The sequence below is a fragment of the Pteropus medius genome, unplaced genomic scaffold, assembly GCF_902729225.1.
Source record: "Pteropus medius unplaced genomic scaffold, Ma_sr-lr_union100, whole genome shotgun sequence".
In the NCBI taxonomy this organism is placed as follows: domain Eukaryota; kingdom Metazoa; phylum Chordata; class Mammalia; order Chiroptera; family Pteropodidae; genus Pteropus; species Pteropus medius.
In genome coordinates, this window is record NW_024350922.1 from 2,364,373 (window position 1) to 2,389,894 (window position 25,522).

Genomic DNA, 25,522 nt, shown 5'->3' on the forward strand with positions numbered 1-25,522 from the left:
AAAACACTTGGAAAATACAGAAGGCCAAGAAAATTCAGATCTGCCTTCAACGCTGTGGGTTAGTTCTTTACAGGTCCTGTAGCGCATGTTTTTATAGGGCTGGAATGACACTCAATGCAGTTTACAGCCTTCCAGGAGCATGGGTCAACGGGACTTGCGGCTTTGGAGCTCTTTCCTGATCCCGGATGCATGCTCTGCCTATCACAGGACACGGCGAGCAACACAGAACTCTGAGCTAGAAAGCAGAAGCCCTTCCTAGACCCCACTCCTTGGCAAATCACGGCTGACAGATTGCGTGACCGTCATGTGGCCTTCTCCTCTGCACGTGCCATGCACACACACGAATGTGATGGCGCACACGCTCCGTCTGCGTCTGACCTGACGGGGCCGTGGATGTCCTTCCATGTCACACGCACAGACGGCTGGGAGTCACCATGTGCAGCCTGCGTAAGTGCACCTGGAGGTATTTCTCTAACCTTAGGCCATGGACATTTGGGCCCTTGCCAGCACTTCCCAGTACAAACAGTGCTGAAGTGAACACCCTCGCGTGTAAACTTTGTGCACTTGTGCAAAATCCCTGGGGGACGTGCTTCTTGGAGGAGTAACTGCGGAATCGTGTTTAAAATTCACACATTCGGAGTTTTCCTCCAGAACGGTTCTCCTAAGTCATACTCCGAGGAGCAGTGGACGAGTAAAATCTTTCTCACACAAACACGACCTCGTGCATTTACGAGGTGGCTGGCAGAATAACCCGCCGGGAGGGGTTAGCATTACCGACCTAACCACTCGCCCACGGTTCTCCACGACCAGACTCTTTGCGCTTGTCACTGATGTATCCCTATTGTAAATAACCCTGCTGGTGACAATTTTACAACGGAGGGAGTTTCTGGACGTCTGCAGTTTGAAAAAGTGCCACGGTCTCCTCCCGTATTCCAGCGGCTGTCAGTGGCGGGGCGGCCTTCTGACCCTGTCTGCCTCAGCGGACGGTGCTCTGAGCAGTCAGCAGGTCTGCACATGTGCCTGTCCCCTCCCTGAGACACACGGCTCTCCAGCTACACCCTTCTCAACGGGTGACTCAGACGCTCCCTACGCCAAAGACAGCGGCCCTCACATTCAATAACAAGTTAGCAACAGAAATCGCCTCCTGGCTGGAGGCTGTGGCATCAAGCAAAACAGCAGCAGCAGCAGTAACAAAACAAACAAACAAACAAACAAACAAACCAGTCAAGGAAAAAACCGTTTTAGCATTAGAGGGCGCGTTATCTCACAGGGTCAAATTTACCCTTTGTCCCACCATGGCACGCCTCCCTGGGGACAGATGGGTTGTAGGCAACTGTGTTTTCCAAGCGCAGTATAAAAGTCCCATCCTGAGACTGGCTGCTTTGACTCTGGTCCCACCCACACTGCTGACCGGCTGCGAGAACGGCCACTTCCTTGTCTACAAAGGACAAGGATGAAGGTTCCAACTACTGGTGGTCAACGTCTGCCCCGCCAGAAACGGTGGCTCTCTGAGGTCGTGGCGCTCACTGCAGGCAAACCGCCCCTGCCCGGGCTGAAAGCCAGTGATGTGCTACCGTGGCGGCCACCAGGCTGGGGAGACATGGAGGCCTGGGAGTGAGAGCTCTCAGACGCCGCGAGGGCAGTGGACGCAGGGACCACCACCTCGGGCCACGGACTTCCTGCACGGACAGTGACCCAGCCATTCCAGCCACCTGCCCAGGTGTGCCCAGGTGAGCTGGCCCAACGACGGTCAGCGCTTACAGTGCCATGGGACGGTCGAGCACCGCAAACCACCTGCCGGTCCACGGGCAGGTGTTACCTGTGATGCCTAACGACAGTTCAGTCGATGACGGACCACACACGTGAGATGACAAGGGCGTGGAAAGACGCCCAAGGCCTCACGACGCGGCAGCAGTCACCCTGTCGTAGGGCTGGACGACGCTCATGCGTGACATTACCGGTTCTCGTATTGACTAGACCACGCTTTTCGCGGTTATTTTAGAGGGCACCCTTTCCGCTCGTAAGAAGTACAGCTTGTGCTTAGCGCATCTCGGCCGCATCCTTTGCGCTCCAGCTTCATTGCATCTTGCGCTGTTTTATCAATTTAGTGCAGCCTGAGTGTCCAGCGTCTAATAAAAGTCTGTGGCAGTGCACGGCCGTGTCCCAGGCCTTCGCGCCCGCTCCGCACTCGCTGGCGGGCTCACCGGGGCACCTCCCGGCCTGCGCCGCGTTCACGGCGAGCCCTGTAGCCACGTACCTCTGCGTCTGTGCTTTTCCTGCCGTGGGCTCTGTACGGTTAGCTACGCAGACACCGTAGCCGCCTATGCGTTCAGGACAGGGACGCGCCGCACCGGTGTGGAGCAGGCTGCACCACAGTCTGGGCGTGCGGCGGGCTGCCATCCAAGTTTGTGCGAACACGCTCTGTGATGTTCACACGATGCCGGAAGCTCCTAAGCACGCATCGCTTAGCACGCGAGCCCGTCGTGAAGCGGCCCGTGACTGGGCTTGTAGGCGGCTGGTAGAAAGATCGAGATGCTGAGTGACACGGGCCATCTCTAAGACTTACTGTGTAGGGAAAAAGGCACGTCGCTACCTCATGCGATCAGGGCGACACCATTCGCTGGGCAAGGAGACGCACGAGTCGTGACGATGAACTTCTAAGGCCAGGCCTGTGTCTATAGTCATGTATGTAAATGTGGATTTATGTATAAACGCGTTAAAAAAGGTCTGAAAGGGGATCCAGACCAAACGGATACACCGGTTCTCTCGGGGAAGAGGAGAGGGGGACAGGCTGATCAGCTTTGTCTGTGTTGCCTGCACTTTTTTTTAACTAGGACAACAGTCTTCAGGCATCACAAGTGTCAATCAAAGTGTCAATCAAAGGCAGCAAACAAAGACCAATGGGGTAGCTGATTAAGGCTCGTCTCTAACATCCTCTGGTTCTAAAGACCCTAAAACTCAGCAGCTGAGAGACCGATCAACCCCACTCAGGACGGGGGCCTAGTGCGTCTCACAGAAAGGGACACTGCGCCAGACAGAAGGGGGGCTCTTCGGAGCTGGAGACTGTGAAACAGAATCGAACTGACAGGTAACGATAACGATGACAAAAATAAATTTCCTGGAACTGTGCTGGCTGGAACATTACTGCTCGGCTATCGCCCATGGGAACACAACGCCCTAATGGTAAGCTTTCTGCTTCTGTATCCCCCGCTTGCACAACCAACCTGTGGGTTGACAGGTAGTAAAAAGAAGAAAAATAGACTTTTGTGTTCAGACAGGATGAGGAATGGGGTTTAGGGCTTAAAAACCCTGTACCTCTACATTTCGGGGCTGCTTGATGTGGGGTCTGCGTACCCCTGGCAGACCCGGCTGGCTGAATAAAGAGCGTGTTTCCTATAACTCGCTGGTTTCCGGTGGTCCCTGTGTCTATCGGGGGCTGGCGGCCACAACAGAACGTGCCGCGAGGCCGACCGTGAGCGTGACGTGTTTGCGATTTCTTTGGCACGAGTGAGGCCGACCGTGAGCGTGACGTGTTTGCGATTTCTTTGGCACAGGGACCTTACGGCTGTCGCTGCCGTTTCTGTATCACCGTCCTCACTATCCCCATCACACGACCACAGCGACCAAGGCCTCCGGATCTCACACGAGGGAGCGCCCAGGGGCTCCCCGAAACATCGACCGTCGCATTCGCCGGGCGGGTGCGATCGAGCAATTTTTCTCCTCACTTATGTAGACTTGAAGGACCCCGCTCCATGTCAGCACGACTCGCCCCACTACCCCCAACAGTTAACCACACCCGAGGACAAATAAAAGCAGCAGGAAGAAGCCGCTGGGACACCCGGCCACACCCTGGGATGGGACGAGGCCCAGATCGCTGTGTGGCCGCCCCACGCTGGGCCACTAAATTGCACTTAGAGGTTCCGTGCAATGTCATGGAACCCAGCATCGAATACAGCAGCAAAAACACTGCCTAAATACCCCCCAAGAGGAAATGCTTGAAGAAACTGTGGGATATCCAACACCACGGGCCACCACGGAGCCGTCGAAACGACGACAGCCTAGATCCATATTTACTAACGTGGAAAGACGTGAACTGTCTGCCGAGGAAAAACGTAACCGCAGAACAAACGGAACATGGTCCTAGCGCTGCAATAAAGAGCTCCTACTTATTTATTCTGTATTTATACTGAACCACAGAAACATCTGAAACATACACTAAGACCCTAATAGCAATTATATCTACACTTTCATCGTTTCCTGCAAAGAACACGGATTACTTCTATAATCAATAAAACAAGTAACTAAAAGAAACAAAGCTAAAATCCTCAAGAAATCTCTCTGTGTGGAAAACAGGAGCTGCAGCTGATATCCCCTGGCCAGTGGGCTTCAGAGCTGAGGCCACAGAAGACAAGACGGGACGGACAGAAATGACCAGCAAAGCAGCATCACCTCGTCTCCCGGAAGCCCTTCCCCGGGCAGAATCCTGGCAACCCCGTTTAGGGCGGGTAGGCGGGTGGGACAGTTACCTGGTCTACTGAGGAGGGACCTGGGCCTCAGGGAGCAAGGAGGTGACTTGTCTACAGACCTGCAGGGCCAGGAAATGGCAGACTCAGGACTCAACCCCACGCCTGCCAAGCCCCAGCTGCCCGTTCTTTTACAAAAAGAACTGGGGCCACACTAGAGGGTGACCAGAAGACCCAGCGATTCCGCTCCTAAGTATCTACCCCAAAGCAACAACGCGTCCATGCAAACATCTGTCCCCATCGGCACTGTCCCCAGGGGCCGAAAGAGAGAAAGCGCCCAAACTGGCGTGCATGGATGAAGGGACAGAGCACGCATGTGCGCACACCGCAGAGTGACATTCGGTGGTAAAAAGGCACAAGGGTGACACAGCTCCAACACAGACCAGCCTTGAAAGCACGGGAAGGCAGCCAGTGCCAAAGGCCCCACGGCAGGCGACACGATTTACGTGAAATGTCCAGAAAAGGCAAATCTGCAGGGGACACACGGCTGCCAGGCCTGGGAGGGACGCGGGGACTGGGAGGTGACCAGGCTTCTGTTCAGAGTAATGGCAATGGCCCGACATTGGCTGTGGTGCATGCGTAATTGTGTGAATATACTGGAAGCCACTGAACTGCGCGTTTTAAACTGGAAAGTGGCATGTTGTGTGAAGTGTATTCTACTCAAGCTGCTAAAAACCGAGTACAAAAGTGCAGGCTCCGGCACATGTCCCCCGAGGAGCTGGCACTTCGGCACGTGCGCACATTCCGGAAGGACCCCCGGCGCCACGCGGCTCCTGCCCACGGCCAGCGTCGCCTGCTCCCCTTCACCCGCCCGGCGGGCCCCTACCTTGCTGGGGCTCCAGGCCTTTGTGGACCCAGGGCACCTGCGCTCCCCCCACGTCCACCCCATGCCGCCTCCGCAGAGTGGCGGGCAGAGCCCCCACGGTCACGGTCACGGTCACGGCCTCCGGTGCGCACAGGGCTTCCCGGGGATGCTGGGCAGGGGCAGGGCCTCCGGGGGCCTCCGCGGCCATGCGCCCGGCCGCACTGGAAGGAAGGCGCCGAGAAGGGCCTGCGCACCCATCCACGGCCGGCCGAGTACGGGACGGTGCTTCCGGACCACGGCATGATATTCAGCGGCCGCACCATCGGCAGGGCGCCACCCTGCGCTCAGGAAGAGCACCCGGGGTCGGGGTCCCGGGGGCTGGAGGCGTGCCGCCTGTCGAAGCACGCGTCGTCAAGGGCCGCTGCGCCGTCACGCGGCTGACAGGCGCGAAGCCTGAGGAGCGGCGTCCCCCGCCCTCGCCTGGGACGAAGGTTCCGGCTGATGTCCAGTCGTCCCTGCGAGGAACGTCACCGAAGGACCGCTCCCGGGAACCCCGGGTCAGAGGCGGACGCTGGTCCCCGTATGCGATTGGTACGGTTAGTGTTCTTGCCTTGCTCGTGCGTTGACACAGTACGGAATTAGTGCAGTGTAAAGTTTGCTTCGATACACGCAGAAGCGCATTCATTACGGTTCATAATAGGGAAAAATGAAAACGACGACTGTGCCCCTCAGGCAGGGGGGCTGGCCTCACAGATCCACGCACCTCGCGTGACAAGATACGGTTTAATCCACCCTCAAGAGGCGACCTGTATGTGCCGATGTGGAATGACCCCCCAGATACCCCAGGCCAGGACAACGACTGTTTTAAATGCGATTTCCCACTCTGTTAAAAAAATATAAAACATAGATATGCTTATTCTAGAAAATGGAAACGAGGGAGAAGCAGGACACAAGGAATCGCTCAGATGGTACGCAGAGACCGCCAGGTGGCATGCCGAGGAACTTCCTTCGGGGGGTGTGGGGTGTGCGTGTGAGAGAGAGAGTCAGAGCTATCATCCTACTCTACATTCTGCTATTTAAATTTAACTCCAGAGCCGAAGCGCTTTCCCACATTATGATAAACTCTAGAAACATCCTTGCCTGCTATTCTACCAGGCGGGCAGCCCACCATCTCCCGGGAAGTTCGGGCAGAAGAAGGCTCTGGCTTTGACAGTGACAGAACTCAGCAGTTCCCAGGACACGCCCGGTACCTGCCAGGCAGAGCCATCTTGGAGGAATGCCAGGTTGCCATGTCAACAGTAAATAAAAACATGTTAGGCTGGTCCAGTGCCAGAGGGAGTGAGGTTTAGGAACTAGGCTGCTGTTCCTCCAAGCACCAAGGGACCCCACCGAGCCAGCTTCTGATGACCTAGGACGTGGGCAGGCAGGAGGAGCTCCACCGGGTCCATAAACGGTCAGCCCCAGCCCCGCAAGCTGGGGCTGACTCATAAACGGAGAATGACTGTTGACAGCGACAGATGCCAGCAAAGTTCGGCTACCAGCCCCAGGGAATGAGAGGACAGGGCCGGGGCTTGGCGTCTTCAACCCCAGCCCCAGGGGGCCGCCACAGACCAACACGTCACTGAAGAGGTTTCAGGCAGAGGCGTGAAAAGTGACACCTATTCCAGAATTGGGAAGAGATTCCAGCCCAGAAGGTCCCTGGAGACCAGGAGACTCCCGGCCTCAGTGAGGACTTTGAACTTGGCCTCCTTGATGTGTTTGTTTTGACGGAGGCGAGGTGACCTGGTTATTTTGCTTCATTTTTCTGCTTCTAAAAACATTTTTCTGCACTCAAGTAATACACACATGTAGTTTTCAAAGCCCTAAATGTTTAAAAACAGATGTAACGTAGGTGATCAAATTCCCCCTTAACAGCACCGTCCCCCCGAGAGAATCACCGGCAACTGCTGGATGCAAATTTCTCTGTCAGTTTTTGCTGTGAAAATACTAATATATGTATATTTTTTGATAAAAATGGGATCACATTATATTTTAACTTGCTGTTTTACGTAACAGCATATAAAAACAAAACAGCATGTGAAAATTGAAACAGATGCTGTTTTATGGACCAGCACGGTCCCAAGGGCTTTTCATGGATTTTTTTTTTTCCCTCACACAAAATATGCATATATCCTGGCATGGTTTTCGAGTTGAACGGCCTAGAAACGTCACCTCTGCTCTAACGTAAACACAGCGTTCTTGTAGGCCCCAGTCTATAACTCACGTAGGCCCCGCTGGATGGACACTGAGCTGCTTACACGTCTTTGACAACATAAATCTGAGCACCCCTACAAACACCTCTGTAGCGGCTTTCCTCAGCGGGCTTTCCGAGCACACGGCGGGGGACATTTTGGGCTGTCCTAACGAATGTGGAGAAACATGGCCTTTCGTGGGCAGAGGCCAGGCCTGCCGAGTATCTCATAGGACAAGGGGACTGTGCCTCCCAGAACGCCAGTGGCACCCTGGTGGGAACACCCTGGCGGAGGCTGAATCCTGGAGATGGAATTTCCATCTGCACTACTGTCGAAAGGCCCACGGGGCTAACGTTTCACACTGACGCTGCCCGCCGGCCCTCCTGACGCCAGGCGAAGCCCCGCTGTGCCCGCAGCCTGGCCGCAGGCGCTGGGGGTGAGCAGTGGATGGCCACAGCGTCCACGCCATGAAACTCACGCCCGCAGACACCCTGCCTCCGCTGGGTCCCTCGGCCCACGTGTCAGTCACACTGCGTTTCACGGTCAGAGGCCGCATCCATCCAGCACCTGGGCCCACTTGACATTTGCCAAAGGCCCTGGCTAGACTCATGGATCCCGCCAAGGGCAACTGCGGGTAAAGCCTCTGAGGGGTCTGTCCTGCCCCCAGCCACCAAGATCCTCCTGACCTGGAAGCAGCCCCTCTTCTGTGACCCCTGCCCCCCATCCCAAGCCTGGCCGGAAGTCACTGGACAGAGATGGAGGGCGCCTGACCCAGGCTGGGCCAACCAGAGTCCCTGCGGAATCAGGACAGAGGGGTCAAGTCTGTCTTTGCCTGTGGCTCCCTCTTGATGAGGGGACTCTGGGCTGTGGGGGTGTGTTCCAGAAGCTGCCCCGCCACAGGAGAACAAGCAAGCCACACCCTGCCCCCCTGGGGCCGCCCAACCTCAGAGGGGACCCACAGGGCTATTTCTGGAGCTGCCTGTCCCAGGGAGACGCAAGCTGGAATTCTGGCCCTGAAAGGAAAAAGTATCCAGCTGTCTAAGAACTAGAATTAGTAATTTTCTAAAAATAGGTAAATTCTGAAGTTGGAAAAGAATGATTTTAATTTCAAATCCCAAAACGGTAACAGGCATTCTACCTACGCCTGTGAGGATTAAAGCAAATAAAGATACAAGGGCATCGCATTCAAATTGCCTCCACCAGCAGCGACTGCCCCCAAGTCCAATCTCGTCCCCGCTCCCCTCTCCCGTCTACAAACGTCAGCCAAAGTTCTCGCAGGCCAGGAGCAGGGCCCAAGCAGCCATCCCAAAACACTCCCCTGGAGTCACGAACTTGTGCGAAAGCGACACCCTCCACCTCCGGAACAGGCACAGCCTCAGATCTGGAGTTCGGGGCGCTGCCCGGGTTTGCAAACACGGGGAAGACCCCAGCCAGAGACCCCGACTCCCCACCCCTGGAGGCGGCGGCCTGGGCTGGGCACACGGAGCAGGCGGCCCACTCACCTTGAAGTTGAAGGAGCTTGCCGGGGACCCGCTGGAGCCGTACCGCCCACTTTTCGTCAGGTCACCGTAGCAGGCGTTAACCTTGACACTGACATGCTGGTGTGACCTGGGGTCATCCGTGATGGGGCAGATGAAGTATCCTTCCTCGTCCTCGCTGTCTGTGTCGGAGTCCCCGCCGTGGCCCGTCCGGGGGGTCTGGCCTCCATCAACGCCTTCCAGGCGGAAGATGAGGTCTTCGTCTGCCATGTTCCTGGGGTGCCCGTCTTACCCGAGGCGGGGGTGGCACAGCCAGAGTTACTGGGCGAGGGCAGTGGGGAGCGTCCTGCAGAAGGGAAAAGGAGAGGATGGGTGCTGGGCCGGGGGGAGCACCTTGCCCCGAATGCCACGGTGACGGCCAGGGCCGGCGCCCGCAGAGCAAAGGCTGTGGCTCTCCTCTGGGGAGGCGTTCGGCAGGCGGCATCCAGGAACATGTTAAATGGACAAACCCGTCGGCCCTGTGATGCCACTTCTGAGAACTCGGTGGCCAACCGAGGCGGGAAATAAACGCTCCTCAAGCAGCCGGAGTGATCTTTCTAGGACCTGAGTGAGATCAAGTCGCTCCCCTGCTCCACACCCGCCCTCGGCCTCTCTCCGCGCTCGTGATAAAATCAAACGCCTCGTGAGGCTGCGGGGCCTTGTGAGGCCCCCGGCCCTGGCGCCTCCCGGGCACACACCGCTCTCCTTCCCGCTGTTCCCTGTGCCAGGAACAACCGCCCCCGTCTCCCAGCCCTGGGCCCCAGCTCGAAGGTCACCTCTCTAATGGAATCTTCTCTGGCTCCTCAGTTCAAAGAACCCCGTTCCTTCCTCAAAAAGTTAAAGATAGACCTACCTAGGACCTGGCAATCCCCCTTCCAGGCATTTATCTGAAGAAATCCAAAACGCCACCTCAAAAGGACACATGCACCCTGCGTTCACTCCAGCATTATTTACAGTAGCCAAGATATGGAGGCGACGCAAGTGCCCATCAGCAGACGACCGGGTAAAGAAGTGCTGGGGCATACATGCCATGGAATGTTACTCAGCCAGAAAAAATAATAAAATCTTACCATCCGCGACAACATGGATGGACCTAGAGGGGACAGTGCTGAGTGAAAACAGTCAGAGAGAGAAAGACAAACACTATATATGATATCGTTCATATGCGGAATCTAAAAAATGAAATAAATGAACGAAACAGAAATACGTGGAGAACAAACTGACGGTTATCAGAAGGGAGCGGACCGGGGGCTGGGGGCTGGGCGAGAAAGGGGACGGGATTAAGCAGCACGAATTGGTGGTTACAAAATAGTCACGGGGAGGTGACGTACAGCGCAGGGAACGTGGTCAGTAATACCGTAATGACTGGGTAGGGTGCCAGGTGGGTGAAGACGGATCGTCAGTTACAGAAACCTCCAACCGCTATGCTGTACACCGGAGACTGACAGAATGTTCGATGGCAAATGAACCGGAAAATAAAAAAGAATTAAAAAAAAAAAGAGCCCCTCTCAGACGCACACCCCATCGCTTCCTAGGCCAGCACCCCGTTTTATTTTCTGCACAGACTTCTGCAGAGCTGAACTCAGCCCATTTACTTTATTGCCTGTATCCCCGGGACCTCTGAGAACGCAGAGCAGGCGCTCAGTTCTCCGAGGGCCTTCTCCGCGGGGCCGTCGGTCACAGGGAAAAGATGCCAACGGCCCACGACACGCCGCCAGCGGAGGCCTGCTGCGTAAACGACGGTGTCTCCGCACCGCAAAGTGCTGCGCGGCTGTCACCACAGACGTGCACAGACAGACGGACGGACAGACGTGGAAGGGTTCGGCAAGGCCGGAGGGTACAGAAACCAGCGGTATTTCCGCACGCCGGCGGCGAACGGTCCAGAAATTAAATGACGAGAATGATGCCACCTGTCGCAGCATCAAAAAGAACAACATACTTGGGGACAGATGTGACGAAAGACGTGCAGGAGTTATACACAGAAACACGTGTGGATGGGATTAAAGGAGACCAGATTAAATGGAAAGGCATCCCGCGGTCATAGGAGAGGTGATTTAACATTGTCGCAATGATGCTCCCCAAATGGCTCTATAGATTTGACCCAATCACCGTCAAAATCCCAGCTGGCTGTGCTGAAGAGATGAACAAAATTGCCCCTAGAGTCAGGATGGAAATTCAAGGCACCCCGAATAACCAACACGATCTTGAGAAGGCTGGAGGAGTCACACTTCCTGAATTCCAACTTACTTCGAAGCTACAGTAGTCAAGACGGACGGACAGGTCCGTGGAACAGAAGCCTCACATCTATGGTCAATTGATTTTGACAGGAGTGTCAAGACCATTCAACGGGAAAAGAATACTCTTTCCGATGAATAATGCTGGCATGAGGGAACACTTCCCAAAGACAATCAAGTTGGACCCCGTCCTTAAAATATACACGAAAACGAACGCAAAATGGTTTGAAGCCTTCAATACAAGACCTAAACCTCTCTTAGAAGAACATCTGGGAGAAAATCTTTGTGACGCTGGCCTAGTCAAAGGCTTTTTAGGAATAATAACCGAAAGCACGAGCTACAGAAGAATAGATTATGTGGACATCGCCAAAATGAAAAGCTTTCGTGGTTCAAAGGGCGCCAGCAAGACAGTGAAAACTCACAGACTAGAAAAACTTTGCAGATCACACATCCGATAGGGATTACATAAAGAACTCACACAACAACCATGAAAAGATAAACGACCCGGAGAAAAACGGGCAAGAGACTGGAACAGACATTTCTCTCAAGAAAACACACGTGGCCCGCAATGCCACTCCCAGGTATACACCCGGGAGCAAGGAAAACACATCCGTCCCAAACACATGTGCCCGTACGTTCACAGCAGCGTCATCCATAACCGCCGAAGCGGGAAACCGCGGGCAACCACCCAAACATCCGCCCGCAGGCGAGCGGATCAACAAAACGTGACGTACCCACACCTCACGCACACCTCAAACACGGCGTGCCCCATGAGAGAAGACAGCGGCTCGGGAGCGAATATCGAACGACTCCACGCACGCGGGACGCCCGGCTCAGGCGACTCCGCAGGGCGGGCGGCACGTGAGTGTCTGCCTGGGGCCGGTGCGGGGCAGAGCTGCGGGAAATGTCACAGAACTGACTTGGTGTTGCACGCACGGCTCTGGGAAGACACTAAAGGGCAGATCGTAAGGTTCGTGAATTACATTTCGATGAGCGAAAGTTGAAAAGGAAAAAGTCAAGAGAAACGGTTAAAATGAGAAGGCAACTTCAGAAGAGCAGGTATGCCATGGCGATGGCCCTCAGCGCTGGGTCGGGCAGTGGGAGCTGGGGGCGGGGGGAACTTTAAAAAATTTTTGTGCCCTTCTCTAAACCGTTTTAACTTTTTACAAAACTGGATTGCCTTCCACATAAAATAATAAACATGTAAAATATTTTAAAACTCTTCAGACCAAGGCAATAAGTCCAGTTTTTCTCAGCAGCGCTGTCCATCGGCAGGCGGTCTTCTAGAACTGAGGTCTGGCACGTCCTTGCAGTTATGACCGCAGGAAGTGACGTTGACATCCTAACCCCGTACACACCTGTAAGGCGTGAATTTTAGGAACTGGACGCAGCCTTGCCCTGCACGACGCACTCCGCCGCTTTCTCGTCTGCTTATTTCTCTGCCTTTCTTGTTCTTGCTCTCTATTTTCCCTTGGTGCGTCACCCACACTGACTTCTTGACTCCACTTGAGAGTCACACTGCTCTGGGAGTCAACGGCCGGCTATTTCTTACCCTCGAGGCAAGACAGCCATGCCTGGATCCAACGCCTGAGCCGCCTGATTCTGCTCGTCACCAAACCTTCCCCGGGGCCCTGCGCCCACTGCTCCCCACTTCTCCTCACTCTCAGATGCTCCCCGCCCCAGCGCCTACTCTGTCCCGGTCAGTCCTTGGCCAGAATTGCTGCTGACCAAGATGGCGAGGAGCCTGGAGCTGCCAGCAGGCCCGAGACAGGTCACTGGCCCCTGGGGCTGTAACGGTGCCAGGGGAGTGGACAGAACCACAGCTTCAGACCTCCAGGCCGTGTAGCTCAGTGGTTACGAGCCTGGACTGCTGGTGACCTGGACCAAATCAATTCAGCTCACCAGCTCCCCCATTTGAGAGGGAAGCTGATGGGGAAGGGGCCTGACGAGTTCCACGGCTGGCTCCCAAGTGAATTATCACCAGCACCCTGGCCCCTGGCCGAGTCCCCTCAGCCCTGACAGTCTCCCTGGAGCTGGAGCAGCAGACACGCAGCCGTGACACCGCCTGGCACTGCGCCCTGTCCTCGGCAGGCACTTGATACGCACTCCGGAACGGACTGAGCGGGGTCTGCTTCATGGCTTTTCAGTTGTCACAAATTTGTCTTCAGGCAGCTGTGGCAGCACCTGCTAACTGCCCCCTAACAGCTGTCCTCTCCCCAGTAACAGAACCACCGGTTTCTAGTGAAGCACATGCCACTCAGGGTGTGGTCGACACTTCCTGGATTACTTCATTAGGTGTGGCCATGTGACCAGGTTTTGGCCACATGGGGATATAAGCAGAGGGTTATTTTCAACTTTAGGGTTTTTAAAGTGAGGTAATGGACCCTTGGGCTCTCCCTCCTTCCTGCTGGCTGGAACGGAGGCAGCTGTGTAGGAGCTTGAGCAGCCATATTTCACCATGAGGAGGAAGCCACGTGCTGAGGACGGCAGAGCCACGAGGCGGAGTGAGCCTCTGGCAGCATAATCTTATGTCACAGGGCAGCAGGATAATAGCCCTGACGATCTTCAGACTTTGTGATCTAACCTAATATAATCTACTAATTGTCATTTTTTCTCACTACCTGCTAATTCTCTCTGGTCCAGCAGCCCCTTCCCTCCGACATCATAAAGTCACATCTCGTCTGTGATGACAAAGTGATGCCCGGGAAGGGCCAGCCTGGGAAACCTGTGGCCTTCATCCAGAGTGCTGACCTGGCAGCTGCTCCCGCATCCTCCCAGGAACACTGGGCACTGGAGGGTGCTGGAGTCCTCCGGACAGGCAGGGAGCCCTCGCTGGCCCACACCCCGGCCCCATGCCATCTACTCCAGCACGGGCCAGGGCGTCTGGCCTCCTCGGAGTCCCCAGCTAGCCCGGCTGTCCAGCTCCCGCGGGCAGGACCTTCCCCTGGGACATCAGCGTCCTCCAGGTGCCTTTACTTGGGCACCCACATCTTCCCTTCCCGGCCCCGGACTGGCCTCCCACAGAAGGGCGGCTGAGTGGGGTTTCGAGCCAGGCAGCCCCAAGTGCAAGCCCCGGCTCTGCCGCCTCCTGAAACTCAGCTTTCTCCTGTGGAGTGAGACGCAGAGCTATGCCTGGGCCACCGACCCCACAATGCCAGCACAGGGAAGTGCTCAGCCTCAGCAGCTGTTGTCATCATCATCATTTCTAGTTCCATAAATAATGGGGGCTGAGCCTTGGGTCCCAGCCGGGCTGGTGACCTGGCCATCTTTGGGGGTCTCCAGGGAATGGGCTATTTTAGGCTCTGGCCAGGGAACCAGTGCTCTCTCTGGGTGTTGCTATAAGTGGCTCCTGTGGCTGCTGACGGGGCAGGGAACAATGTCTGCAACGCCCAGGTCGAGGCCTGCAGGCCGAGCCACAGTGACCACTGGTCCTCAGGGTGGCGTTCCTGCTGCAGGAATGAGTTGGAATCTGCCACCTGCCATTCCTGGGAGCCAGCACCCAGAGCCCGTACAGCCCACGCTGAGCCGGCCAGCACACGCCCTGGTAGGTTCCCAGCACCCACCAGTCCTTGCTGCCACCAAAGTGCAGAAGTTGGCCTGTGGGCCACCTCACGTCACTCCCCGGCTTCTGTTCGGGGAGCTGCCTCTCCCCTGCTGTCAGGCCAAGTGTTTGGGGACCCACCACCGAGTAACAGGGTGTGTCATGCAGTCCAGGTGTAAGGCAATGACAGGGTTCGGGCATCTGGCCACGGTGACTGGCTCAGAGGTGGCCCAGTGACAAGTCTAACCATCTGGCCCGATCACAGGTAAGCCTGGGCTTTGGCTTGAGTGACTGGCCAAGACCAATTCTTTCCTGCGGGATGGGAATCTAAGACACGGGCGGAGGCCACGAGAGGACGAAGCTGCCATTCGGTGGAGGGCAGAACAAGAGATACGGATCAAAACAGTGATGACGTCCCTCGAAACCCCGAATCCAAGTGCGCCCGAAGCCAGCCACCTGGACTTCCGAGTTCTATGACATGATAAACCCCTGCCTCGGGCGGGTGGGGGCAGGGAGAGTGAGGGGGACAAGCTGGCTGGTCACACATAGGTTTTCTGTCACCTGCAACATGAAAAGTCCAAAACCCAGCCAGGCAGGACTTAGGACCACCGCATATTATTTCTATATAATTAAAACATGACACTCGCATCAAAGCACATGGCTAAAAACAACACCTATTCCCAACTGGGGCCACCGTGTCCGACCACGCAGGCTGGAACCGCTCAGCTCCAGCGAACACCCTCGGGAACGCGGCTCCCTGCCCAGACACACCCCGTCCTGTCATTCCAGGTGTCACTCCGGCAGATGGGGGCACATCTCTAAACCACACGCCTCCTCTGCTACTGCTCGTCGATTTCAGTCCTTCTCTCTCAACTTCCTGGTGAATGAATGAGACTTTAGCTTGACGCCCTTCCCCACTCCACCCGCAAGAGACCCCGGTTCCCTTAGACATCATGCTGCCAGCCAGAAAGAGCTCTGGGTTTCTCGGTTTCGCTTGAGTTCATCTCACCATGAGAAGGGAAGACGGGGCGTCTGTGCGGCAGCGGTGGGGCGGACAAGAAAGCGGAGGGGACCTCTGTGCCTACCGAGCACAATTTTTACTGCCCTCAGACGGAGGAAATACACATGTAGACAGCTTACTGAGTCCCAGGGGGCATGCTAAGCACTGGACGTGGCCCGTCTCATCTGCCGGACACAGAAGTGGCTGCCGCCTCCCGTAGGGCCACCTCGGGAGGGAAACTGGGCGGAGCTGGGCGGCCCTGGCTGCACCTGCCTCGTTCCCAGGATATCTAGAGCTCCAGCTTGAGTCCTCGGTTTCCTTCAAACTAGGAACGGAGACCTGTCTTGAAAAGACACCTGCATCTCCACGTTCACTTCAGTGTCACTCACGACCCGCGTCCACCTGAAGGATGCTCTTCCCAGAACACCTGTCCCGCTTACTGCCGAACCTGTGTTCCCTTCGAGAGCCAGCTCAGATGTTCACCTCCTCCAGAAGGCCCTCCCTGGTCTCCTCGTCTGTCAACAGGCAGCTTAACCTCGTCTGTCTCCAGGGGTCATTCTGAGGTGTGAGGAGATCAGACACGTGGCTCCTGGCAGGAAACTGGAGTCCGGAAGTCCCAGCTGCTCTCAAGCCTGACCAGCCCCCTCCCCCACCCCAGCCACGTTCCTCTTCCCAGGCCCTGCACGAGCATCTCCATTCTACCCACAGGCCCGACAGTCTATGTGGCGGGCGGAATAATGTCCCCCACAAGATGCCCACATCCTGACCCCAGAACCTAAGAATATGTTCCCTTCATGACAACAGCAGCTCTGCAGTGTGACTTAATTATGCATCCTGAGACAGGCGATTATGCGGGCTACCCCCTGAGCTCAGGGTAATCTCAACGGCCCTAATGAAGAGGAGGCAGGAGGGGACAAGGGAGAGAGGTGACAACGGAAGCGGCGGTCACGTGGAATGGTTTGGAGATGCCAGGCGATTAGCCCTGAAGACTGTGGAAGGTGCCACATGCCCAGGACGCTGCAGCCTCCAGCAGCCGGAAAAGGTGAGGAAACGGGTTTTCCCTGGAGCTTCTAGAAGGATGAGAGCCCTGCTGACACCTTGACTTTTGAACTTCAGACCTCCAGAGCCATAAGAGAAGAAATCTGTGTTTTTTTTAAGCTACTAAGTTTACGGTAATTTTTTATAGTCGCAATAGGAAAATATAGTCTAGGACAGTGGCTCTCAACCCGGGACAATTTTGTCAACGAGGAGACACTTGGCAATGTCTGGAGACACTTCTGGTTGCCACAGCCGGGGAGGGGCGTGCAACTGGTACCTAGTAGGTGGGGACCAGGGACGCTGACAGAGAGTTCTCCAGCCCCACTGTCAACAGAGCGGAGGCGGCGAACCCGCTCTGGAATGCTTCTGGAGGAATTCCAGGAGCCTCCGCCGCCCACTCCCCCGCCTCTCCTCTTAAAAACAAATCTCTACAAACGCCAGGAAGACAGGCAGAGAAAGGAGCTTACTCCTGATGACAACAGAGACCCACAGCCAAGCCAGGAAGCCAGGTCACCACGGGCTGTGCCGAGGCCCACAGAAACGCCCCTGCCACGTGCTGGGCTCTGTTCACGTGGGGCTAACTGTGCAAAAACCACGCCGTGGTTTTACAAATCAGAGGAGCACACGTGAGAACACAAAGCACAAATCCCTGTTGATTGTGGCTTCGATGAACAGAATGCACACGAGGGCTGGAATTTTCATTTTTAATCGCTGGCCGGGCACCCGTCTCACGTACCCAGGACACGCTGCACTCCAGGGAGCTCTGTTTACACGGCCTCTCGGCGGCCGGACCACACAAGAGTCTGAACAGAAGGGGCCGTGTGTTACTCCCCCCCGGATCCCAGAATGCCTGGCACACACGCAGGACTCCATAAGTGCAAGTTTCTGAGAAAAGGTGGCACTTCCTGCGGGTCTGACAGGCACTGCAGGCCTGGAGGAGTGAAGGGATGTGGGTTTAAACTGATACGGCGTCCGGGGGTTGGTGTGGCCCGTCGCCACGGCTAAGGTCATGGGAGACCCTCAGGAAGCATCATAACCAGGAAAGCAGATGTCGAGGTCTCCAGGGGGGCCCTGGAAAATCTCACCAGATGTGTTTCTCTTCACGGGCTGGCGTCCCCACGGAGAGAGCGTTGGGAGCTGACATGCGGCGGGTCCCTGGGCCTCCGGAAACAGTCTAGTGAAGGCGTGAACTCTGTCCGTGACCTCAGGAGCTGGCTGAGCGGCCATGTCCTTCCCCGGTCTCCCAGGATGGCGGGTAGCCACCAGCGTGCCCTTTGAATTCTGAGTTCCTGCTAGACGTCGCTGGCATGTCTCCGTGTCGTCATGCTCAGCCACTCCGGCCAGTCCTGGGATCCTTTCCATTTTTTTCACCTCTATCTGCTAACCTCTTCTGATTCCCAGTAAAAGCTGGACCATGTTCTCATCGTCCAAAATTAACCGTCGCCGCTGTCACACTCGCTTCCATTTTTTTAATGAAATAAAACACCGGCGTCAAGGTTTAAAAGAAAAAAAGGCATCGGGACTAAGATCCGGCCCGACGAGGCTCCCGGATGAACAGATCTGGGTTCAAGCCACTACTGGTTGAGTGACACTGGGCAGCTGACCTACCCTCTCTGAACCTCGGCTTCCTCACCTGCAGAACTCACTCAGCAAAGTGGAGCACAGCAGCCCCGTGACAGACAGGCGCGTGCCACGGGGCCGTGCTCCCCTGCCCGGCCAGGGACTACGTTTCCCAGCATCGTCTGCACCTCATGGAGCCGGGTGATTGCACCTGGGCCAGTGGGATGTGGGCAGAACTAACTGTGCTGCTTCCGGCCCCGCCCCTCGGCCCCGCCCCTCGGCCCCGCCCCTCGGCCCCGCCCCTCGGCCCCGCCCCTCGGCCCCGCCCTGGTCGGTGGCCCCTGCACTGTGATCCTGCCAGAGATGAGTAGCCTGTAGCTCGAGATGTCGGCAGTTCAGTGTCACTGACGAAGCCCCTGCTCTGTCACTCCTCCTAGCTTCCTGGAGGACACGGGTTCCGCTGTCCCTGGGATGCACACACGCTGTGCCCTCTATCTGGCACACGTCCCAGCCTGCCCTCCCTCCCTAACCCCTGGCCAGCTCATCTGCTCGTCCCTCAGGCCTCAGCTCAGATGTCACCCCCTGCAGGAACCCTACCCTGACCCCAGGAGACAGGCACTATTAGCTTCATCTTACAGAAGAGAAAACAGGGGGACAGACAGGTGAAGTGACTGAGTCCGGGGCTTTCTCTCAGTCATTGTCACCTGCTAAACCAGTCCTGAAACTGGGACTCTTTACAGCAGCGGAGACGGCCTCACCTGGGACCTTGCCAGGTGTACGCATCCTCGGGCCCCATCCTGTCCTCCTAGACTGAACTCCCAGGGTGGCCGGCGGTCTGTTCCGGCCACCCGGACGGTTCTCACGGGCACTACAGCTGCGCAGCCACCACTGGCCTAGAGATTTGTGCAGGTGGCCACCTGCCCCTCGGCCGCTCCCTTTGGGGTCCTGGCTCAGTCTAGAAAGCGCCACAGCCAAAGGACTGGACACTGTCCACCCCCTGACTTCCCAGCCATTTGAAACACCTCTCTGGACGTCCTGCAGCCCCAGCACTCGGGGGACCGGGGGGCCATCATCTTCTCCCTTATCGTCAGCATGTTGGTGACCCGCCGCGCCCTCTGTGGGAAGCCTGCTGGCATACGCACCTAGGCCTCGGCTGAGAGCGCCTCACCCAGCAACCCTGTAAGGCCTGAGCCGCTTTCATGCCATCGGGCTCACCAGAACCACCTTCTTCCAGAACAATGTCAGCTCACTGCAGCGACAGCCTGCTGCTTCTTGGTCGGAACTGGCCTCCCCAACACAAAAACTTATTTTTCAATCGGTCCAGCCGGCCGCCATGACTTTGAACGTCACGATCCTCAATGTTTTCTGCTTCAGCTTAAGAATCAGACCAGAAAAGAGTGACTCCTACAGAAGGAACTCGAATCCAAGTCTCTGCCACTAACCCTCCCTGCTCTCAGCGTCTGAGCAGCTGAATGCCAGTCCTGCCGAAAGGGACGAGACTGTCTTTTGGGAAGCTGACCAGTGCCGGAGAAAAGGCCTAAAGATCAGGTCGCCTGAGGGGAAGGCCACCGCCACCAAGGAGGGCTCTGCTCCCTGGTCCCTCCGTCATTCGGCGGCCCAGGCTCCTTCCGGCCGCTGGCCCGCCCTCCCCTAGATCCTCTCAGCTCGGCAGGTAAATGGGGAAAGGGGGAGGTTCTCGGGTCCAAGCTTGAGAGGGGCACACTCTTTCTGCTCACAGTCCATCAGCCAAACTCGGCCACACGGGCCACCAAACCGTACAGGAGCCTGGGAAACTCATCCGGGTCACGCCCCAGGAAGGAGAGAACGGGGGTGCCGTCTCTGCCACATAAACGTTATAAACGTCTTAAAATCAAATCAGTCATGTATCTGAAAACCTAGTGTTCCACCACAAACAGCACAGAAGAAAAAAACGGTAAATCACAGACAGAACACGACTGTTTATACGTAAACTGAAATCATTTCCACTGATCAGGCTTTGACTTCCTGCCTCCCCCAACCCCTGCAGAAGATAGGAACTGGGACCCCAACTCGCCCAGGCCCTCTGAGAGGGGGACTGAGGCAAGGTGGCAATCCCTACCCTGTCACACCTGAATTCATGCCGTCAAGAAGTCTGACTGTATGTGAATTAACACGTGAACACAGGGATGAACATAAGGTGCCGCGGAGGCCACACACCCCCCCTCTGATCCCTACCTTCTTCCAGCGCAGCGCAAACACCACCTCCTCCAGGAAGCCTTCCCCGCTAACCGTGCCCCACCCCCACACGCCACACATCAGGCTTCAACAGCTTCCGCCTGCTAGCTCTGTGGTCCCACCCTCAGTCCCTTTTGCTAATCAGAGTCCGCTGTTAGCCCCCCTGCGCCTCAGTTTTCCTCTCTGTAACATGAGGGGCGCGATGTGCAACTCAATAGTCGGGCTGAGGGGCCCCAGCCAGGCAGTGCCCAGGGACGAGGCCCCAGATCGGCCCTCCCATGCAGGCCCATCTGTCACACTAGGCGGCGACTTACCCGGGAGGCCCCCGCGCCCCCATGGCAGCCAATGCCCAGCGCCTTGGCGCACGTGTCGCGGGGCCTGCCAACAGCGACTCCCGCGGCCAGCAGTGCAGCAAGGGCGCGTCCCCGCCGGCGCCCGGGGTCCCGGAACTGGGGCCTGCGGTCCGGGGCCGGGTGGCGGACGGCACGGGACGGCAGCACAGTCCCCGCTCTGCGGCCCCGAGGCGCCCCGCGCGGAGCCCCCCAGGCTGCCGCTCCCAGGTCCCCGTGCGCCCAGTGTTTTCCTCCCAGAACCGCCGTCCACTTGCGCGACTGCCCGGTTCACAGAAGCAAACGGAGCCCGAGTTTAACGAGAGGAGAAGCGCCTCCCCCCACTCTCCTTCCGCGCAGCCCGGGAGCGCTCGGGGCGCCCCTCGGCCCGGCCAGCCGCGGCCGCACCTACCTCCCTCGGGCGGACGGGAGTGGCAGCCACTACCTGCGGCCGCGACGACCCAGAGGAGGTGGCAGAGGCTCGAGGCCCGGTGCTCCAGGGTGCAGGGCGGACGGGTCCTCCCAAGGGTGCCGGGGAGCGGCGCGCAGGACGGCGCTCGGGGGAGGCAGCTGGGGCCGCCCAGGCCGACGGACCGATCCCGGGGCGCGGGGGCCGCTGGAAGGATCCGGGGCGCTGGGGGCGCGTGCCAGGGGCGCGAGCGCAGGCGACTGCCAGCGGAGCCGGGGCAGCTGCGGCGTGCAGCGCGCGGCGTCCGATCCGGGCAGGAGCCGAGCTGGGGCTGGGGCGGGGCTGGGGCTGGCGGGGCGCGGGCGGCGCTCACGTGGCCGCCCTCCGGGGGCCGGCACCGCTCCAGCGGCCACCGCGCACATCTCCAGCCGCTAGGGGCGCCGCGGCCACAGCTCCAAAGTCAGCTCAACACCGCGCGCCCGGACCTAACGTCTGCGGCGGGCCCAGCACCCACTCGCCGCGGGGCGCCCTGCGCCCTCCACCCGTCTTCCCATTCTGCGTCTGCTGCCTGCCTAGTTCCTTCCCCAAACCACTAGCGATCCCATCTCACTGTTTGTGTAAATTTCCATGCATAATTTGAGAATATCTGTTATAGGATTTTGCTCCCCCAATCCCGATTTGTTTTTAAAAACTTAGGCACTTATGACAATTGCAATTATTTGTCATTATTTCATTAATATCCCTTCTAGACATCTTTACCTGTCTTGGACACTACTCTCTTCCTACCTCCTAGCACAGGGCCTGACACAATAAATACCCGTGGAATAAACGGATAAATATGAAAAAGTATTAAAAAAAAAAAAGAAATAATAATGATAACTACTGTGCACATTTTTATATTATACCCTTCCAGATTATTTTCTGGTGAAATTTTAGAAATTGCACAAATCTTATAAATAACAGTGAGGACATTTATTGAGCGATTTATCTCACTTCACCAATCCTATGAGGTAGGTTTCATTAGCTCTATTTTGTAGATCATAAAACAAGCTTAGAGACAGACTTGCCCAAAAGATTTCTAAAGTGGTCCTCTTGGCAAAGGGCATCTCTATTTCCGGGCTCCTGCAGGTCTGGGGCTGGCCACATTACTCTGCAGTAAGAGGGGAGGTGAATTTGAAGGACCCTGCAGGGGAGGGGGGCGGGGAAGGCTGCCAGCGGGGGCACTGTCTCCCTCCCTCTACCCAGAGTCCTCAGTCTGAGCATCCCTGGGCTGGAGCAGTGTGTAACCAGGTCTCCTGTGGAGTCAGGGGCCAGGCTGAGGCTGTGTCAAGGTGAGCCCCAGCAAACCCACAACCACAGGTACAGGCAGACCAGACACAGAGTGATACCCTCACTTGGGTATGCATGGGAGATACCGCTGCCCCGTGAACACTACGGTTTGATCTGTGCGGATCCACTTAAACACAGGTGTTTTTTCGGTGAATATCGGACTCTTTTTGACCTGTGGTTGGAAATCTGTGGGTGTGGAAGGCCAGCCGTACACACTGATCCTCGCCATTTTATATAGGGGATTTGAGCATCTGTGGCTTTCGGTGTCCGTGGGAGTCCTGAAACCAATCACCCCCAGATGCCAAGGGACAACTTGAGTTTTGGGGGAGTCAAAAGGGATACGTGGATTTTCGACTGCCTTGGGGTCGGCACCCCAGCCCTCGCTTTGTTCAAGGTTCAACTGCATTTACGTTTTTCCTAACAAAGATGGACTCCTATCTGTTGCCCCATTTGCTCCTCAACACCAGTGAAGAGCCACCTGCCACGTGCAGAGCCTGCTGACGTGCCTTTGGGGGGAAGCAGTAAGAGCTGATGATTGCGGGGCATTCCCTCTGCGCAAGGCACTGTGCTGATGCTTCACAGGCATCCTCTCTGAACTCTCATCACATCCCTCCTACTGTCCCCACTTCATACACAGGGAGACTGAGGCAGATTAAGCGACCTCCCCAACGTTACACAGTCAGTCAGTGGCAGAGCCATGGTTTAACCCAGATCTGGGTATATGCAGGCCCCTCGAGTGTCCTTCCCTAAGCCTGACTCTTCAGTTTTTGAGGCCCCTGAAACTCTGGATTCCCTTGGGACAGCGAAGTCTTTAACCTCACCAGGGCATGGGTTCAAGTGTACGAGGCGTGCTGAGGTGGACTACCAAATAGGCAGCGTCTCATAAGGTGGCGGCGGGATGAAAAAAAACGAGACATGGCCCTGAAACCCATCACTGACTTTTACTGTTTAGCCTCTGTGCTACGAAGTTTGGAAAATACAAAATCTAGAAAATACTATTTTGTTTTGAAGTGTCGGCTCTTTTGGTCAGCTGGAGAAAACTTCTCTGGCTTTTGGTAAAAGCCAGAATCACATCTGAAATTCTGACCACGGGAAAATGGAAATGAAACAAAGAGTCTAAGCTAGTCTGTCCAAGCCCAAAAGCAGACCAAACAGCCCCCCGCCCCCAAAAAGAAGACTGCTCTCCTTACAGCCTCGTGGCCTTGGGCAACTTATTTAACTTCTGTGAGCCTCTGTAATTTTTTATCTGCCCAGCCAAGTGTCCCCTTCCTTGCACAAGCATCTTGATCTGTCTTTGGGAACCAGCCCCCCACCCCAAACCCCATTCTCAGTTCATGTGAATAGCCCTCTCTGTGTCCTGGGCTCCAGGAGTGGACATGCGGCCAGACCTGGCCAATCAGCATATTCCATCCCTTTAGCACCAGCGATTGGTCCTGGGATGAGCACGTGACCCAAGCCAGGCCCATGAGATACGACTCTGGGTCTTTAACAGCAGAGTCATTGAGCTGGTAGGAAGTAAGTTAGGGTTACTGGGCTTTCATTCTTATGGCAAATATTTATTAAGCTCCTATTATGTGCCAAGTATCATGCTAGGGGTTGGGGTAAGGCCTGCCTTAAGAGAACTAATGGTAGGAAAACGGAAAACAGAAACGTCTCAGTCACTCCACACCACTGTAAACTGTGAGGAGCGCTGAGTGGGAAGCGTGGGGCAATGTGAGATTACGAAGGCAAACCTGATCAGGAAGGCTTCTCTGGAGAAGTGGCATCTGAGCGGAGCTCAGGAGGAGCAGGCGTCACCTGCAGTAGCTTTCGGAAGATAGGTGCCCTGGGTGGCCTCAGCAAGGAGATGTGGATCAGGTCATTCTCGGTTTGTGCTGAGTCCTTCGTCACCTCCTTTGACCATCACGCAAAACTGTTCAGACTCTATTGAAGAGTTTGGGGGTAACTAAAGAGAATTAAATATAGGAGGAAAAAAATTATACCTTCAACGTTATAGTATAACGTTGGAGAAAAACAGACCCTTCACAGGGTACCCTTTGCTGGCACAGTCCAGTCCCAAGCCTTGCTCCCTTCTCTTGAAGCCTGCCCCCCCTTCCGTCACATGGACAAACACCACCTCTTCAAGCTCGGATGGACAAAAGGCCCATTCCTATGAGAAAAATCCCTCTCCCTGCCCACAGGGGTTTGAGTTTTCCCCATCCCTCCACGGGCCTCAACCCACAGGATGCAAAAGATATCATCAAGAAAGTGAAAAGACAACTCAGAGAATGGGAGAAAATATTCACAAATCCTGCCTGATAAGGGATTTGGAGCTAAAATATATAAAAAGCTCTTACCACTCTTAATGAAAAGATAAATAACCCACTTTTTAAAATGGGCAAAAGATTTGAACAGTTCTTCAGAGAAGATATGCAAATGACCAATGAGCACATGAAAAGATACTCAATAGCCATTAAAAAGATGCAAATCAAAACCACACCCACTAGGATGGCTATAATGAAAAAGTCAGATCATAAAAAGTGTTGACAAGAATGTGGAGAAAATGAAACTCTCACACGCTGCTGGCAGGAGTGGAAAAGTTTGGCAGCGCCTCCAAAAAATTAAACATGTCCTAGCGATTCCATCTCCGGGTATATACACAAAAGAAATGAAAACATACTTCCACACAAAAAGCTATACACAAATATTCATAGCAGCATTATTCATTATAAACCAAAAGGTGCAAACACCACAAATGTCCGTCGACAGAAGAATGGATGATTAAAATGTGGTATATACACACGGTGGAATAT

General features: G+C 55.8%; 1 protein-coding gene across 3 annotated transcripts in view; it reads right to left on the reverse strand.

Moving 5' to 3' along the window:
- The window catches only part of EEF2K (eukaryotic elongation factor 2 kinase), a 55,746-nt gene that overhangs the window by 26,212 nt on the left and 4,012 nt on the right, over positions 1-25,522 (reverse strand). For 2 of the 3 annotated variants that reach the window (XR_005648066.1, XM_039840250.1), the window contains exons 1-2: positions 21,405-21,730; positions 9,062-9,383 (exon numbers count right to left, since the gene is read on the reverse strand). Coding sequence is in view for 2 of the 3 variants with exons in the window: in XM_039840250.1 (XP_039696184.1) it covers positions 9,062-9,307 (246 nt within the window). In the remaining variant the exon portion in view is untranslated. Of the gene's footprint in view, positions 1-9,061; positions 9,384-21,404; positions 21,731-24,463; positions 24,676-25,522 lie in introns of those variants that run through there. The other variant, XM_039840251.1, reaches the window with a different exon arrangement.